The sequence below is a fragment of the Bombus huntii genome, chromosome 4 (assembly GCF_024542735.1).
Source record: "Bombus huntii isolate Logan2020A chromosome 4, iyBomHunt1.1, whole genome shotgun sequence".
NCBI lineage: Eukaryota > Metazoa > Arthropoda > Insecta > Hymenoptera > Apidae > Bombus > Bombus huntii.
In genome coordinates, this window is record NC_066241.1 from 2,325,127 (window position 1) to 2,343,050 (window position 17,924).

At 38.0% G+C, this 17,924-nt stretch overlaps 2 protein-coding genes and 1 long non-coding RNA gene across 15 annotated transcripts in view; 2 read left to right on the plus strand and 1 right to left on the minus strand.

The window, feature by feature from the left end:
• Positions 1 to 15,071, minus strand: part of LOC126864581 (guanine nucleotide-releasing factor 2) — a 61,710-nt gene extending 46,639 nt beyond the window's left edge. For 3 of the 12 annotated variants that reach the window (XM_050616059.1, XM_050616058.1, XM_050616055.1), the window contains exon 1: positions 6,605 to 7,285. Coding sequence is in view for 2 of the 12 variants with exons in the window: in XM_050616064.1 (XP_050472021.1) it covers positions 14,866 to 14,899 (34 nt within the window). In the remaining 10 variants the exon portion in view is untranslated. Of the gene's footprint in view, positions 1 to 5,029; positions 6,512 to 6,604; positions 7,286 to 14,865 lie in introns of those variants that run through there. The other 9 variants (XM_050616057.1, XM_050616056.1, XM_050616054.1 and 6 more) reach the window with 7 other exon arrangements.
• LOC126864598 (uncharacterized) lies at positions 1,347 to 3,155 on the plus strand. Of its 2 annotated transcripts, none has more exons than XR_007689241.1 (3): positions 1,347 to 1,982; positions 2,064 to 2,298; positions 2,437 to 3,155. It is a non-coding gene; the product is annotated as an uncharacterized LOC126864598 (long non-coding RNA). The 2 variants fall into 2 exon arrangements; XR_007689240.1 differs by having other exon boundaries at positions 1,349 to 1,990.
• A 31-nt stretch (positions 15,072 to 15,102) lies between the features above and the next one.
• Positions 15,103 to 17,434, plus strand: LOC126864592 (leucine-rich repeat-containing protein 57). Its single transcript, XM_050616093.1, has one exon. The coding sequence runs from the start codon at positions 15,690 to 15,692 to the stop codon at positions 16,404 to 16,406; it is 717 nt and encodes a 238-aa protein (XP_050472050.1). The 5' UTR covers positions 15,103 to 15,689; the 3' UTR covers positions 16,407 to 17,434.
• Positions 17,435 to 17,924: the final 490 nt, after the last annotated feature.

Below are 17,924 nucleotides of genomic sequence, written 5' to 3' on the forward strand. Positions count from 1 at the left end.
TCTTGAACTTTAATTCTACGCTGACAACGAGTGGCGGATAATTTATAATTGACGATAAGCGATATAATTTTAAGATACGGTCGTGCTTGAAGAAATGCGATTATTTAGGATTTAGAGTAATTCGCATAACGGTTAATAGGAAATTTCCAAGCTCACTGGAATATATATGGTATATATGGTATGTGAAAATAGGAAACGAGTGAATTTTGAAATGTTTTATTTCGTAATTTTAACGTGCTCCGTCGTATTTTATCATTTTATCGTACAAGTGAATCGAAGTAAATTTTAGATGCGTGTAGTTTAGAGTAAAACGTTCGAACGGTAAGAATTGCAACGAATTCGAACGGAGATTCCACTGTGCTTCGTGAAATGATCGTTGAACGATACAGGTAGAAAAGCTGAAATATTTAAATCGAGCCACACCGATGACAGTACCGCGCCTAAATATACGTACAATGTTACATTTAGCGGCCTCGAGTACATATGTATATATGTACTATAGCAAAGTGGAGTATGTACCGAGGCAGATTCGAATTCCAGGATGTCTATTTTAACGCGACGGATCTTCCGTTACGATTTCTTACCGCGCTTCCTAGTTTTTCATGCAACCTCGTAGATACGGTAACACGATATTACCGTTTGCTCTATATGCTATCATCGTGTAAATGCAATAATATAAAATTCAATAGTACGAATAGCCTGCTACTACTGACAGCATCGAATTATTTCGAGCGATATTTTTATAATATATTTATTTGGTTCAACGTTCAATTTATTTGGTTTTCAAGCTTGGGAAAAGACGAAAGCCGAGACAAGTTCTGGCGTAAAACGAATGTCTTTAATGCTAGGAAATGTTTCAATGCAATGGCTTTCTAATTTGCTCTTTTTTCTTTTTTTCCTTTTTCTAGACACCGAGCAGATCGATGTACCCGCGTTGCCTGATAAGCTGTGAAATATAACCCACGACTCGTTTAAATTCGTTTAAATTCTATAACAATAATAGGAAACGTTTGAATCTGCTACGTTGATACGAGATGCCTTACAAACACTAGGGGCGGTGGATATTTAGCATAAAAATCTGCCAACGTAAAACAAAGTTTTAAATTTCTAATTACTTTGCAATTCCAAACAGAACTTATCTTTCCAATTCTTTAGTCACCTTCAAAAGTCAATAAGAACTCAAACTCTAACTAAACAAGTCGAAAATCTTCTAATAAAGCGGTAAAATATTTCATCGTAAAATATTTCATCAAAAATCATGAATACGTTCTAACAAACATTCGTTAAACCATATGATCTTGATCATATTGATTATGAAGCTTGATCAGACTGGATCGAGTTTATGAAATGGAATTACCGGTTGATAAAAATGCATCGATCAAGAGCCGCGCTATACGTAATACGTAGTACGTATGATATAATGTGAAGCGGCGAGATACTTGGAGATTCCGTCAGTTTTCACGACAAACGATCCACGGTTGCTGGAGCGGCAAGTCGACCTTTTCTCCACCTTCAACCGCCCTGATCGCGATTCCGCCATCGCTTTTTACCGCTTTCCGAACGACTATGATTCGATACAAGACCAGGAGGTCGATCGTGTAACGTAACTAGTTCCACGCTGGACTGAACACAAGGACCAAGTTTTTCTGGCTTACTTGCTCTCGTTAAATTATCGAGTTTTCTGGCCAAATTTATACATACGAGGCAACGACTTCAAACCTTTGTCGAAGAAATGAAACGTGGCTGCCTCGTTAGGTAACCTATTGGTGAAATAAGGGTAAAACGAACCGTAAAAAGAACAAAAATGGGTGATACGGTGGCTATATGTATGTATTGTTATAAGCTAGATAATGCAAAGAGAAAAAGAAATACGGTGTTTGAAAGACATATGCGGGGTAAAACAGAAAATAGGTACATATAGAAAACAGTGAATAAAATGCGCACATATTCAACTAGAGAGGAAATATTTTATTTATTGATACGTACGTATGTAAGTATAGTGCTATATCTTAATGTTTGGAAACATACAGATTTTTCTATTATTAACTTTTTATTATTAACAGGTATGTCGACAATAATTTTCACGTTTCTCCTACTGTTAATAACGCGACTGAATGAAAAACTGATCATAGTAACGAAACAGTGGCAAAGCTTATGGAAAACGAAGCTTGGTAAAATAGGACATTCTTCCGAGAACTAGTATCATATTGCACGGAAGGACGAACATTTCTTTAAGTAAACTCCAGTTAAATTAACCGCTTGGTATGCACACAGGTGATATATCATGAAACGCTCTAGGTCAGCCTAAAACTTACTTACTCTTTATTTGTAGCACGTTTTATGTTTAGGATTGGTCGAAAACTGATTTTTACCCTCAATATTCGTAACTAAAAGCACATAAAATGTCTCATATATCTAATATTTGTATGTTTATAGGTGTCATTTCGGATAAAGGAAAGAGAAAAAGAGAAAGATTTATTTCTAAAAATACAACGTATTCTGTGTTTAAAATCTTTTAACGCGGTTAATCCCGTCGATAAAAATAAATTTCTGTTATTTGGAGGAGCCGTACTACTCGAGAGATATGCAAAATATCTCGTCTATAAATGTAAGAAGAAATGTAAGAATCTGTATTGAAAGTGTTAAAGTAAGTAAGTGTCAGCTCTAAACGTGAACGTTTAGAGAAACGTCTGAAGCGCGATAGAACCACGATCGACGATCCTCTCTTAGCAGTACGTTGTCGAATAACAACAAATTAGCCGACTTTGGTAAAGTACCAACGTCCTAACCTAACCCCAAGAACAATCTTGACTACAAACCGGTGCAATTATTTAGCATACTCTTCGACAGCCTTGTAATTATGCAGAGCCGCGGGAATTTCGCGACGGACCGAAACTTCCTGATTAATAATAATCGTAATTAGCGATGATGAACTTGCGACCCAGTTATACTCGGCTTCCTGTCACGCCTAAGACTTTGCATTATTTTTCGAATTGGACGATCCATTGGTGCGATTCGCGCGATTTTCTCTTGCGTTTGACGTGGAACGTCAAGATCGATAGGACTTTTAGCTTGGAAACAATAAGAGGAGTTAATGCTGACCAGCCAACAAAAAATAAAATCATAATTTTTAAATAAAAATTTATCATCCTGGACTGGTTTTTTATTTCCTTCCATCTGCCTCTGGTGTTTTTGTTTCTCCTCTGATTTTTTTTTTTTAATCCGTTTACGGCCGATTAATTCAGTTAAATTTTATTCTTTCTAATTAAATTTCATTGGTTTGCACGATTAAGACACGGCCAATGACAGAATATTTAAATGCAACTAACGACACACAACTTCCATATTATAGCATATAGAATCTATTAGTTATATAATAATTAAATAGTTTGACTCTGCTGTTGATACGATTATTTCGTTTTATCCGTTAATCATCTTTGTCGCAATTTTGAAATTGCTTAATTGATTAAATTATCTCGGCTGGAAAAACCTTTCTCTTTAATTCATTGAATTAATGAACGAATTATTTCCAAAGTTTCCAAGTGGGTTGCTGTTTAATTGTTCAAAGAATGAAAAGTAATCGCTTCGATGTCGCTTATCGTCGTCATCTTTGACCGCAGAACGTCGTTCGCACGGATTAAAACGCATATCGGTCGCTGCGCCGGCTTCTATTCAGCTAACTAATCGGGCCTTGATCGTTTATTACGCAGCATCTATGCGCCGTTTGCTCCAGATCGTCTGACGTGTCGCGATCTAGGTCGTCAAGAGCATCGCGTAGATCTTTTAATCGCCACTTTGCGGAAAAACACGCTCGATCTCAGCGAAACGAAACGAAACGGCTGGAGGGAAGGATTCGACGATATCGGTTGATCGGAACGTTGGTTACGCGAATCCGTAAATTGCGTACGACCGCTTCAGTTTGCTTATGCACATGTCGCGACATTTTCGCGAGCGAGCTCTAACGTAAGCGAGATGTTTGCGCGTTAAAAATCTGTGCGACGCGACGTCGTGTCGTCACAATGCCGAATTGACTCGAACCGCTCGAACCGCTCGAACCGCTGGAATCGCTCGAATTGTAAATGCCGACAATGAGTAAACGACGGTGTATAAATTCGGCAAATTAACGATTAAGTATTTCGATAGGAAGGCCTGCGAAATGTCTAATGTCTTCAAGGGCGAATTTATCAAGTCCATAAAGAAACAATTAGTTTTAACTTTTCACTTATTGGATATTGAAATACATGTATAAATGTTATTAAGCGAGACGGACAATATTTTTTTAAATGATCGAGAATTATATTTATCATCGTTTTCTAACTACAACGTAGTATAGAACATTCGCTCTGTTTAATCGTTCAGTACGAAATATATTGAATTTTATATTTTATATCATATAATGGTTTTTCCACTTTTTTCAAAAAGTTCCGTTTCGGAAAAGGAGACGAATCAGATGACGAATTGAGACGATTCAACGATCGACTTTTTTATCCATTGATTCGTGTTATTTATTTAGAGAGAAATGGTAAGAAAGGCTTGATGAAATGGCGGAATAAATAAGCTGTGATTGTATTAAAACATAGTCTGGATTACTTGCGGAACCCGAACGAAGAAAAACAACCAAGATTAACTATTAAATATAAGACGGAATTTTCGTCCAAGTATTTGATTAAAAACATGCACTCGACGCGCTACTAAACTTTAACTGTGACCAACATTTTTTACGCGGCTCTACGTTACATATATATTCTTCTTGTATATTTTTTCTTTCTCACTATTCTGATCATGAGATCACTTAACCGTTCGATGAATTTTCATATTTTCGTTGAAACGTTGTTGTTCTTTTTAGTGAAACGTGTACACACACAAACCACAATACACGCAATACTAGCAATTTATGTGATAATCTCTCTCCATATAGTATAATTAGAAAAATGATGTCAGCCTTATCTATGCTTTTCACTTTATTCGGCAAATTTATTCGAATTTCTTTATCTTCTCTAAAAAAAGAATCATTATAAATAAATCTTACGATCCATTCACAAGCATCATCGGCAGAGTCAGTCCCATGCCACTTTCATTCATCGCATTTTATTCGTCGTTCAACATGAAACACCGCTGTTATTTGATCTGGAAAACAGGTATTGCACGAACGAGTGAATAACGAGTAAAACCGAGCCACCGATCGAACAAATCAACATTAGTTGTTACTGCGACACGCTTTTACGTTTAAATATAAACGTTATTTGCATTGAGAATTTCGTTTTCAAACACCAAAAGTAAATTCTCAATTTTCTTCGTCGCACATCCATTTCGAACTAGTCGATTTTAAAGAAAATCCACTTTACACCAACTTAGTAAAAATGAGTTCTAAGTGAAGAAGAAGGAACGTCGAGCAATTGTTTACTTGGTGTAACTAGGCACAGGAATTATCCTAGAGCTTCCAAGTCGTCGATCGTGAAGTGATTCGCGATTGTTCGTGGAAAAGAATCGACAGCTTTACTTTCAACGACTAACTCGATACACGCTGTTCCCGAGTTTTGAAATGCTCGGGAATCGCCACGAAGCGATAAACCGAGAAACCGTGCTTTTCGCGTAACACCAGATACTGTCCTAAAATCCTCGATCGATCGGCAAAGATTATTATCAAGATGTATAAAAAATACATTAATATTTACTACAATCTGCAGGTTTTTACGTAGGTATTTGATATTCACCAGGACGAAAGGCTATGAGAAGATAAAGATGAGAATAAAAGAAATGTTACTTGTTATACGACGCGATGTACATTGTTAGAAACATTCCGATTTCTAGTTAGAAACTGATCGATGGATTTATTACTCGACGAAGCTCCGTTTTGGTGGAAGATCGCGGAACAACTAAAGATTCGCTCTCGGAAAGCTTTGCCTCTGATGTAACGCGATACATCTATACTACACACCATCAACCATGGAACTTGGATCAACGCAATGTGAATCGTGAAAAACTGATGTACTTATCGTGGAGATTAGTACCGCAATTTTACATATCCGCCATTGATTTCTTAATAAGCTAATCCGACATATGAAAAGCTTTAGTATTCGTATCGAATTTGCGGATCTTCCCCTAATCTTCGTATTACAAAACTTTGTTAAACCGCTGATCATTGCTGCTAGATGTATCGTCTCTATCTTCGAATACGAATTAATCTATTAATCTTTACATTGCGACGAATCCTCCAAAGATTTTGACAATAAATAATAGTAGATGATAGTGGGCGATGTTTTATGCTTTAGTAAGAAATCTTTTAGCCCATAAAGTTTAAAATTGACAAAGATAAGGTAATTTTGATCAAGTCGCTCCATTTTCGTTCTTGCAAACGTATATGTAACATAATGTATTTTTAATAGGACTTTGATGTTGCATTAAGAGGCGAAAAGATTCCTAAATGAATTATGTTTGTGATATTGGCGATTAGTATAACGATTGGCTGATTATCTTTTCTATCAACGAATTAAAGATGAGGAATTTTTATGTCTAGTGAATAATTGAATAACCGAATCCATCTTGTCAGTCGTGGGAACGGAAAGTTGATCAAAATTTCACACGAATCTTGATGTTGATTTACCTTGATTTCTATCATTTTCCAAACTGTAAATCTACAAAGTTCTAGCAAGATAACGCGAATCTTCCTATATTTAATGCACCTCGTTTTATCCACTTTCCATCGATGCAAAAACCATCAATATCCACGCAGTCGTACGATCGTAGAAAAGGTAAGAATCGATCCACTTCACCACGGCAAATATATATCCACTAAAAAACTAATCACTCGTTAGAGACACACTGCGTCTATCTCGAACACGGATTGTTGCTCGCGTCGATTCATCTTCCATAAATTTCCTCATTGTGTATTTTCTGGAAGATTGGAATCTCTACTTTCGAAGTAATAGTCCATACACTTTCTCCAAAGCGCGAACAATTACATAAAACCGATATACCTACGTAAAACGGATTCGCCACGATTGTTACAACCAAGTTTCTATACCAGCATCTAGATTTCTTTAACGTAACTCATTTTTACAAGAGTAATCCATCTTCTACGATTAACGCGATCAACGATCGAGAACTTTTACCTTCAGCTCTGTATTATCCTTAGGAAAAACGTAATCAGTCTGAAACGAATTTTCACACCAAGCCAACACGATTCTCCGATCTGTGCACCGTAGTGTCCCTTAGTTTCCACCGTGCGCTGACGCGATCGGTCACAAAAAACTGATCCGAATTGATCAATCCGCTGAAATTCGTCAGGATGTTGAAAATCTCACCGAAAAACTTCACCGACTGTTCCCCGACGTCGTCGTTTCGTTGTGTTCGACGTTTAGACGAGTGCGTTGGAGACGTCTACGAAAGAACACCGAGCGTAAATCTGGTCCGCGGATCGGATTCCAAACAGGTCCGTCCGAGTTTAAACGACAGAGTCAAAGAGAGGCAAGTCGCACGCGAATCCGGAGGTGAACCGCGGCTAATACTCGTGGACCGTCCACTAGCAGGATCGCCCAGTAATATCTGTGACTTTGGCCGGGAAAGAAGGCTTGTCTATTTTAACGGGTCAGAGAGACAGAGAGAGAGAGAGAGAGAGAGAGAGAGAGGATCGCGCGCGCGCGCGCGCGTGCACAGTCTAGCCTCGCAAAGGTCTGCGCGGTAGAATGAGACACAAGAAGATACAAAGAGGAGACGAGACAAAAGGCCACGCACATAGGCAGCCGCTCTTACGCTCGTTCTTTATTTCGCCGAGCAGAGCCGAGAAGAGAAAGAGAAGAGAAAGAGAAGAGAAAGGCAAGAGGAAGAGAAGAAAAAGAGAAGAGAGAGCGAGGAGAGGAGACGAGGAATTGAGAAGCAGAGAAGGAGGCGGCACAATTTATTTGCGGACCCCTGCAGCACTGTGTCAGCGTGCGATGGCTAGAACTAGTTTTCTTCCTCCTCTTTTTCTCGTTTCATCTCGCTCGCCGTTCTTTGCTTCTCGTCTTCGTCGACGATGCAATGGACATTGTCATTGCCATTGCACCATAAATTGGTTTAGCTCGCGTAAGAAAACGACCGTGCAGATTATAATTTTCCTCCAGTCAAAGCTTTCCTTTCCTCTTGATTAGGTGTCATGCTTCGAACGATCGGTCACTTACCTTCGAACAAAGATCCCTGGCTTGTGGCTAATCACTTTTTTTTTTTGTTTTTTTGGTTGTCGTTCTTAAAGATTATATTGCATTATTAATTTTTCTACAGTTTCACCGACAAAAAGTTGCAGGTGATTAAAAGAATTAACGGATAAAGTCGCGAAATCCCACCCTCCCCTCGTCCCAGTGGCCAATCGGCACGAAATTTGTGAGGGTTGATGGAACTAGAGAGAACGAAATAAAATTTGAACCTCAGGTACTAGTTAATTTCCGAGATATTAGTAAAAAATTTTTAGCGTTATACATCGAATTCTGCCTATACCCGCTATAGTTAATAGTTATCTCGGCGACTCGTCGAATAGCCAGTGATACGTAATAATACAATAACGATATCGACCTCAGTACTTGTAGGATATTCCGCGTAAAACAGGTTACTGTAACTTTGGTCGCCCAAACACACGCACGTTTCATGTTCCATTTAAACATTCTCTAAAGTGATTAAGCAATCAAATGCTTGATCATTTTGCGGCCGGCTAACCCAATGCAGCTTGAAAACTGAGGCCGATCGCCGCTTACGTGTTTTATTATCTGTATAAATATAAATATATACATGTATATATAACATATGCATACGGTATATCGTAAACTAACATTTTTCGGCCACCGAAATTAAAACGTAACGTAGCTTAGAAAGAAGCGGTCTAATTGTAGGTGCGCTATAGCTACTGAAGCCGATATCGCCACTGCGTCATCAGTCATCGGTTGTTTGACAATCGACAACTACTACAGCGAGAACGGTTTAATTAGGAATTCGACATATGCTATCGAAATATTTTTTTTATTAATATCCGAGGAAAACTAATAAACACTCGAAGCTTGAATTTGTTATTTGTAGCCTACTGCCACCTTTCCCTTGCCATGCTCCCCGCGACTCTCAAAATTTCATATCGGATCGTCTCGGAATTATAGCCGAATCAACAAATTTGTATCGCACGATCTCTAGTTACGTGAAATGTTTGCTGCCCGATCGTTTCAAGGAAATGCAGAAAATCTACTGCTAATCGTAAATAGTATTTATCCGTAATTCTAGTAATACATTACACGTAACGCGACAATGATCTTTTGTAGTACTATCGCGGAATGGAAGAAAAGCAAGATAAGAGAACGATCGAAAGAAATATATAACAATATCGATGAATTCCTTAACGGTGTTGTACTTAATTGATTTACATTTTCGACTTTTAAATCTATCATTATTGTACATGTACATACTTACGTGTATGCGTGTAACATGCAAGAAAATCGAATGAAACGAATAACTGGAGGGTAATATTTGTATACATGATGTGTCAAATCAATAAAAACTAGGATATTTATCATAAATATAAATGTAAATGGCTAATAATTTATCAAAAACTCGTTCCTTACTATACTTCGATGGTGGGGTACTTGTACCTTATTTTAATAGTACATTACGGATAAATAAGAATAGCCTACATTTTAACTGACTTTCTAATTCCGGAAACGTAGTATAAAATATATAATGATTGAAGAAAAATATTGTAATTCGGAGATACTAAGGTCACTTTCTCAATACTCGTACAAATTTTAAATGAATTGTCAAGTTGTAAGTCCTCGAATGCTTATCGTCAAACAACTTTCCAAATACTCTTTGATATCTTAATCTCGATATTTTATCGTCTCGAACGTCGTTCAACTTCTTCGCATTTTCTCACCTAATAATACCCTAATAACTCTGAAATAATAAGAAGGAAGGAAATCAAGTTAAATTAAGATACCATTTAGTCCCGATACATACCATACTACTACCTATTAAATACATTGGATCTATCGTCGACTAGACGCAACAATTTTTTAATGGAATTCTCTGTATACGCTTTTCTATGGCTCTAACGCGGCCGAATCTCTCAAAATTTCAATTCATATCGTCACATTCGTACCAAAACCATCGATTATCGTTTCACGAAACGATTAACGTCGGTAAAAAATGTCTCGTGTACAAGATAAAGCAACAAAACGTCTGCAAAACTTACGTTCTCTATAAACGAATCCCACAACCATTGTGACTCGTCCAGCAAGCTTCCTACCGCTAGGAAAATTTCTTTTCAACCTGCTCGATCCTTTGTCGCAGACACGTTGTATCACGGAACAAGAAGACTCTTTGGCTCAGGTTCGTTTCGCCATGACGATTACCGTAAAAACCCGCGATTATCTGTATACGCGGAGATATTGAACGATAAGGAAACGATAATGACGACGATTAATTTCCGAAGGAAGGCGAAGGAGGTGTCGTATCGAGCTCAGTTAGTAGCCTCGATGCGATGCAACGTGTGCGTTATGCGCGTGCAACGAGAGCCTACAGAAGAATAAGACGCATGGGATCCGTTGGATCAGAACCTAAATTAGGATCAAGCGTAACACGTACGTCGACTGGTTTTCGCACGTGCACGTTCCCCTCTAATCCGTGTACCGAGATCACGTTTGCTCGACGAAACGTGAAAACAGATGCATATTCATGAATCGCCGGTGAATGTACCATGCACACGCTACAAATCCCGGTCTCTTCCTCACGCTGCATCACATCGGTGCTTGATATACAGATGTATGCGGTATACGAGACCCACAACACTTGCCCCTGTGGTCTCGCGTCGACCATAGCTACCGATGGCATAGAGAATCGAGAAACACGAGCATCTAAGAATCTAATCCTAAACCCGATCATCGTTGTGTACGATCGTTGATGATCGACTGTCTATGCCTATGTGTACACACGTCTAATATAACGTATAGGATTTGTTTCCTATTCCTGACGCTGTTTATGGTATAATGTATGCGCGGTATTTGCTTCTTGACTATTCTTTACTCGAGAAATATAATCGATATTGTCGACGGGTCGCTCTTTAATGAATTACTTACTTCGTAAAGTCAATGGTCTTCGTAAAGTCGCTATGTCGTTGGATATCGCGGACTAAAGTTGAAATTCAGAATAATCAAACATTTGAAACATTTGAAAAAATGCAATCGATATGTATTGAACAAATCTAACGTGACGAGTCTCATTTTTTTATCGTTATTCTATGAACAACGTCCCTCTGTGACAAAGGAAAAAGAAAGAAAAGGAGCAGATAAAAGAAAAAAAAAAAAAATAAAAAAGGGAGAAAGAAGAGGAAACTATTCCGCCGAAATTTCATCTTTCCAACCGTAAGACAGGCACTTTTACATGCCAGGAGTGCGTACCCTATATTTTTCCGTGTCCTGTTTTCACCGAGGAGATCCAGTAGGAGAGCGTAACTGACAAAACGGCTGGATCTCGCACATACAATGTCAACAGAGCAGAAAGGAGAAAGGCCAGAGAACGCGTAGAATTTAATCGCACTTCGATCTAGCGCACGTTCTTACCTTTCCTTATTCACCCTCGCCTTACTCCCTTTCTTTTTCCAGACAACGACAAAGTCGTTTAATCTGCTCGAGCATCGCCGGCTGCGGGCATTTACGCGACACACCATAGAATTATTTCAACGAACCAGCCGGTCTAGCTGGAAATTTAACGAGAGTACGCTTTTCATCAGGAATTCCCTGGCAAAACCGTGGATTTATTATTGACCGAGTTCGCAGTATCCAGCTCGTCTAACCAAGAGGATGCAATTTCTCCCCTTCTCCAACGTTCTTCTGTTTATGGCTATGGTAATTGTTCTACGAGAGTATTTATTTCTCGCGAAATGCGAGCTTGCGATGTTTCGCCGAGAAGAGACTCGATTCTTTCTCGATCTAAGTATTGTAGTAACTGGTAAACACGAAACGGAGCACCTGTTCGAGACGTTGCGTTGGCGATAATCTATCGGAGTAGCTGGGTGTAATACGCGACGAATTACGAAATGAGATATAGTTTGTTTCTTAGAGAGACTAAGCTCTTATATTATATATAAGTCTTAAGAAAGATCATTCGTCGTCACTCTTCGTATGATCTTTCGGCTCAGGTACCTTTCACCTTCCGATTGGACCAGCTTCATTGTTCGATCCTTTACCAAAAAGTAACCAGAAAAATAAAACTTTTCCGAAAAATGTGTCTACACGATAACGTAATGATATTTTTAAAAAAGGCTGTTCTATCGTGACACGATTGTATTTTGTTTCCCACGATTTTAGTCAAATCTCAAGTAATTGATACGATTCAAGATGAAATTCTTCGTTTTTACGTTTGTTCTTGTTTCGTTGTCAAATTGTTGTTCGAGTTGATTTATGATAAAAACATTTAAAATACGTAGAAAAGGAATGCGTATAATGTACAAAATTCTAATGTAATAGATCAGGTGGAAAAGAAAAGTTGTTGCTACATTCGACGACTTGACGCGATGGTAAAAAGTGTATTAAAAGTTTGTTAATCGATAATAACTGTGACTTCGTTGACGCCTTTTTCTCTTAAACCCGTTAACGTTTGTAACCCGTGGACAGATCCGGCGGATATATTTTTCAGATGCGAAAGACCATGCCAGAACATGACAGACACTCCACGATTTCAACCGGGAACAAATCAACTCGCATTAAACACAATTACCCAGCGACAGATGACGTAGGGTATATACCGTGTTAGTTGCTACTACTAGCTATCCGGCGAATTGATCAAACTGCCTTTACTTGAAGAATATCTACCCGTCACCAGTCCTACGTGATCGAACATAACAATTCCGATAAGTAGCACTCGTTATAATAATAAAATAAAAGCGTCGGATATTCTGAGGCCATTTTATTACGTTCAATTTGCGATTCAAAAGAGAAAGAAAGAAAGAAAGAAATTTACATCACCGTTTTATGATAATATAAAGTCTCAAATTGCTGCCTAAATTACGTCGAATAGATAATAGTGTGTACATTTCGTTAATAATTTATTCGATGGAGTATTAAAAGGCCGAGAAAACGAATCTGTATTATACGAATAATAATAGGCAAGTTAATAGTAATGTCTGTGACTTGTTCGCCCTTTATATACAATATATGCATACCGTGTTATAATTACAGTTACAAAAGTTATCAACATTCGTGTCAATAGTTATATTAATTATTTTAATTACCCTTAGAATATGTACGTAATATGCACTTATATTCTCATTGTTATAAGAATATCTTTCATGCGTAGAATACCGTTCGACATTTAGATAAATATACCTTCAAAATAGTGCGGAAATTTTACAGGGCACTTGAAAATATTTCAAAACATCTCAAACCTCTGATAGACCTCCGTCTCTAATAAATCGGCGTATTATGTATTACGTGTTCTATTTAAATTATGCGTGACCACACCATTTTCTATTAAATTCGCGTGCAACATGTGCATATAGTAAAAAGCAACGTAACGACATGTCATAGTTACCGCTATCAATTACACGCAGAGAGCAATCGAAATGAAAAGCCGCATGTTCGATGCAACGCGACGCGTTCCGTGTAATTTTTAAACAACGTAAACAAACTTACGACTTTGACTTCTCGAGGCTTTAACACGTTCACTGCTGATCGGATCGGATCACGACACATATGTATGTACGTATGTAGTTTTCCTAGAGAAAACCTATAGTTTGAGTTTGACATCGAAATTAATATGTGCTTTTGATACGCGTACCAACGGAAATATGAGACTTACGCGACGAACATGTTAATATCGTCGCATTCGATGCCGACCTACGTATATGTAAGTAAGTATGTAACTCTTTGTTTGAAGCGTGCGAACGCGAACTAAAAAAACTCGCGACACGGGCAGCTGTTCGGATTACATTGGGCTCGCCCCTGGCGCGTGGACGGTTTATTGACACACTCTCCAGGCGACCGCGTATTATTACCAGTGTCGTGCATCCGCCGCGTAACGTTTTTCGAGAAAGGAAACGATTGTCCTAGCATCAGGACGAATCTCGACTCTGTGGACTAGAAGAGGAAGAAAATCAACAATGCTTCCACCTCTCGTGCCTTTATTTCCACTCTTCGTGCGGTTCTTCTTTCACTTTCGGGCAACATCGGGCAACGTTAGTCCCTTCAGATGCAGTTTCAAAAATGTGTACCATATTCCTACGAAAGACGATACGATATGCAATTTCCATTTATAGATTCGAACGCGAGCAACAAATTTCGTTAGTTTCGTATGAAAGATGGAATCTTTGAAATTAGAACGATGCGATCTTGATGAGTCGAACGAAAGGTGAAGTTGTAAACGCGTTTACCGGGCGCAATTATCCTTCCTTCATTTATAAGTGACACTCGCTGAGCGTGATGTTTGTCGAAAGGTATATTACCCACGTTTCAGAAGGATGCCCGTTGTAATCGTCGATCGTAATGAAACGGGCACCTGTAGCAATGTGACACGCAATGTGGAGAAGAAAGAAAGAAAGAAGGGAGAAAGAGAAACGATAGAAGAAGCGTGCTAACGCATATGCTTTTGACGTTTCGCGTCCGGTAGCGTCCGTGAACGATTGCACTGCTAATATTTAGATTAACGCGGCAGTGACTATAGCGGCGTTCGAGGATGTTAAGCTGTGAGAAATTCTTGTGATACGCACGTAAACGAGTAAGAATTTGACTGACAAGGGAGAAAAAGAAGAACGGCGACGACGGCCGGGTTCCGTCGTTGTTGCAGAACGTCCTATACTTACATACTTACATACGTTCTCTTTGATCGTAGGTCATAGTACTTACACAGTATATCACTCACCTGCATGCTTCTCCGACTTCGGCGTGGAGGCCATCGCTAGCCGATAGTATGTCCTCTCGAGCCACGACACTATCTCACCATTTCTACGAATGATCGCATCGTAAACTACACACCAGTAACTGCCGCGGCGTTTTCAGTCTAATGTAAACCCGACGTGCACCGCTACATCTTCGTTTGTCGGCCATGTTTCGGGGCGCGAGCGCGCGAACCGCCATCGCGCGGTCACGATTCGAACACAACCACCATCCACAGCAATATGGCCGGCCGACTGTCATTCGGGTGACATTTCACTCTATTTTCGATCTCGGAAGGATGTTTTCGAACGACTGATTTTTACAAGCGCAGCATGTTCTGCGACTGCACTCGCGCGAGAATAGAAACCGCGACACTGGTTAACCCGTTGCGACGATTCGCTTCATAAGTATCGCCGTGTGAAAATTAATCGGAGGAGTGGCGGCGCAACGACTGACTCTGCTACGTTGGTACAGTGGCTCGCAAAAATCATCGTCCACCGCACCGACCACCGATGTGATCGAATACAGTCTGTAGCAAAATATATTTCAATGGCTTCACGGTTTAACCGTGATGAGGAGTGAGTACCGAGCAACCAACGAGAATGTATAACGAGACATTGCGTGCATTTCCGATAACTTGATCGATCATTTGTTAAGAAAATAAAGCGAGTTAGGCGAAAACCATATTTCCTGTTTATGCCTCTCGAAGATTGGTAGAAAGTTATTATTCGCATAAACCCGTGTAAAACCTCTGATGTCAACAAATTGGGAACAAGTATACGGGTTTATTTTTGCCGATGTTAAAGTAAAATGGGGAACTCTGGCTTGAAGCAGCATTACGAAACTGCAAAGAAAACCGGAACGTTAAAATTGTCAGAGAGGAAACTCGACGAATTTCCACAAAATCTATTAGCTTTGTCGCCACTGTTACGAACATTGGATCTATCGGAGAACAAATTTGGTCATATTCCCGATGAAATTGGGAATTTCACATTATTAAAGCAGTTGAATCTTAATCATAACAAATTGACCACTTTGCCCGAAGCACTTGGAGCATTGACCAAGTTAGAATGTTTAAACGCAAGTTCGAACCAAATAAAAAGTATCCCTTGGTCTTTATCTAAACTAGTACGTTTGAAACAGGTCAATTTATCTGACAATCGTATAACCGAATTTCCCCCCATGTTTTGCGAGTTGAAATTTCTGGACGTATTGGATTTATCGAAGAATCGAATTACCGTAATTCCCGACGCGGCTGCGGCATTACATGTGGTTGAACTTAACCTCAATCAAAATCAAATATCGACTATATCTGACAAATTGGCGGAATGTTCGCGCCTAAAAACTTTAAGACTCGAAGAAAATTGTCTACAACTGAGCGCGATACCTACTAAAATTTTGAAAGATTCCAAGATTTCCGTTCTCTCTGTCGAAGGAAATTTATTCGAAATGAAACAGTTCGCTAATCTCGATGGTTATGATAACTACATGGAAAGGTATACTGCGGTAAAAAAGAAACTGTTTTGAGAGTTATTCTATAGGATATTTATTACGAAATTTGTTATAGATAATAATAATAATTACATAATTATGTTATGACGTTGAAAACAAGCCGCATCGTGTTCGTGTAATTCTACTATACTCGATATCTGCGATAAAGTAATCATAAAAATAAAATTCTTAAATTATTCGTGAGATAAGAACGTTTTTAATAAATTGATGAATGCTTTTACGGAAAAGCATTTTTATACTTAACAAAAAAGAGAGAGAGAGAGAAATGCATTCATTAGTAATTCAATAACTCATTAGATGATGAGCTTGATATACGATATAAAAATTATATACACAAAATAATGTACATACATATAAATCCACTGATCTGGTATAACATTCGGGATTTCAGTTTTTATTACATGGATTATAAAACGATGTCATGATATATATTTCGTGTTGCGGTATAGTTCTTACAGAAATGATCATATATACGCATAATTTATGAAACGTTAGTAGAACATATAATAATAATAATAATATATTTTGCGAAAAATTCTTGCATTTCTTTCTTTTTTTTTTTTCATGTTTCAAAGAAGCGAAAACACCATTTTTAATTCCAAAATGTTCCCCATTTTTTAAAATATCTATACATATTTCTATACGCTGCTAACTAAACCTTATAGATACAATCAAAGATATGTTTGAAGCAGACATTTCTGAAATTATTATAACCAGTTATAATATGTAAATGTACACAAAACTTTGTTATTGTGTATATGATATTGCGTATGTGTAATCTAATTATTTCATAAACTAAGTTTCGTAAAAATAAATTGTGCTCTTATTTTGAACTTGTAATTTTTACTACGTTTCCTAATCAATTTTTGTCGCGTATAATTATAGTATTTACAAGTATAAATATGCAGACAAAATTATTTTACTATTGCGAGTGAAAAACAAATGATGTTCTGCATCCCAAAATGGCGTGTCTGGTCTTTGCTTTCTGAACAGGAAGAGCTGCTGAAATTAAATAAAAAAAAAAAAAAAAAAAAAAAAAAAAATCGGCAGGTGAGTTACGGGCAGAAAAAAAGTTACTTACATGCTTCAACTTCCAAGTTAGCAACCCTTCACTTGCGAATACGTGAGTAGCTTAAGTATTACTTCGTTAGGCATAAGAGATTCGTATTCCAGTCTTCTGCCGATTGGACAATTACAGCTAATTTTAGAGCGCATTCAATATCCAATGATCAGCTAATATGTGAATAACCAATAGCCAAAATGTTATCTAGCTATTGCGGCGTTTACACTTCGTACAACTGTTTAAGATTAGAGTGGCAAAATCGTTATTTATACATAAACGTAATATAAAATTGATTTGCAAATTCATATTTTGCATACAAGTTAATTACAAGAAGCTATTGAAATTATTATTTTTCAAAACTTGATAAAATCAGAAGCGACATATGAATATGTTGTTTTTTAAACAAATCGTTGCATTTATTAACTATCGTATTTCATTTAATAGTATTTTAAGGTCTGTTTTGGATTATT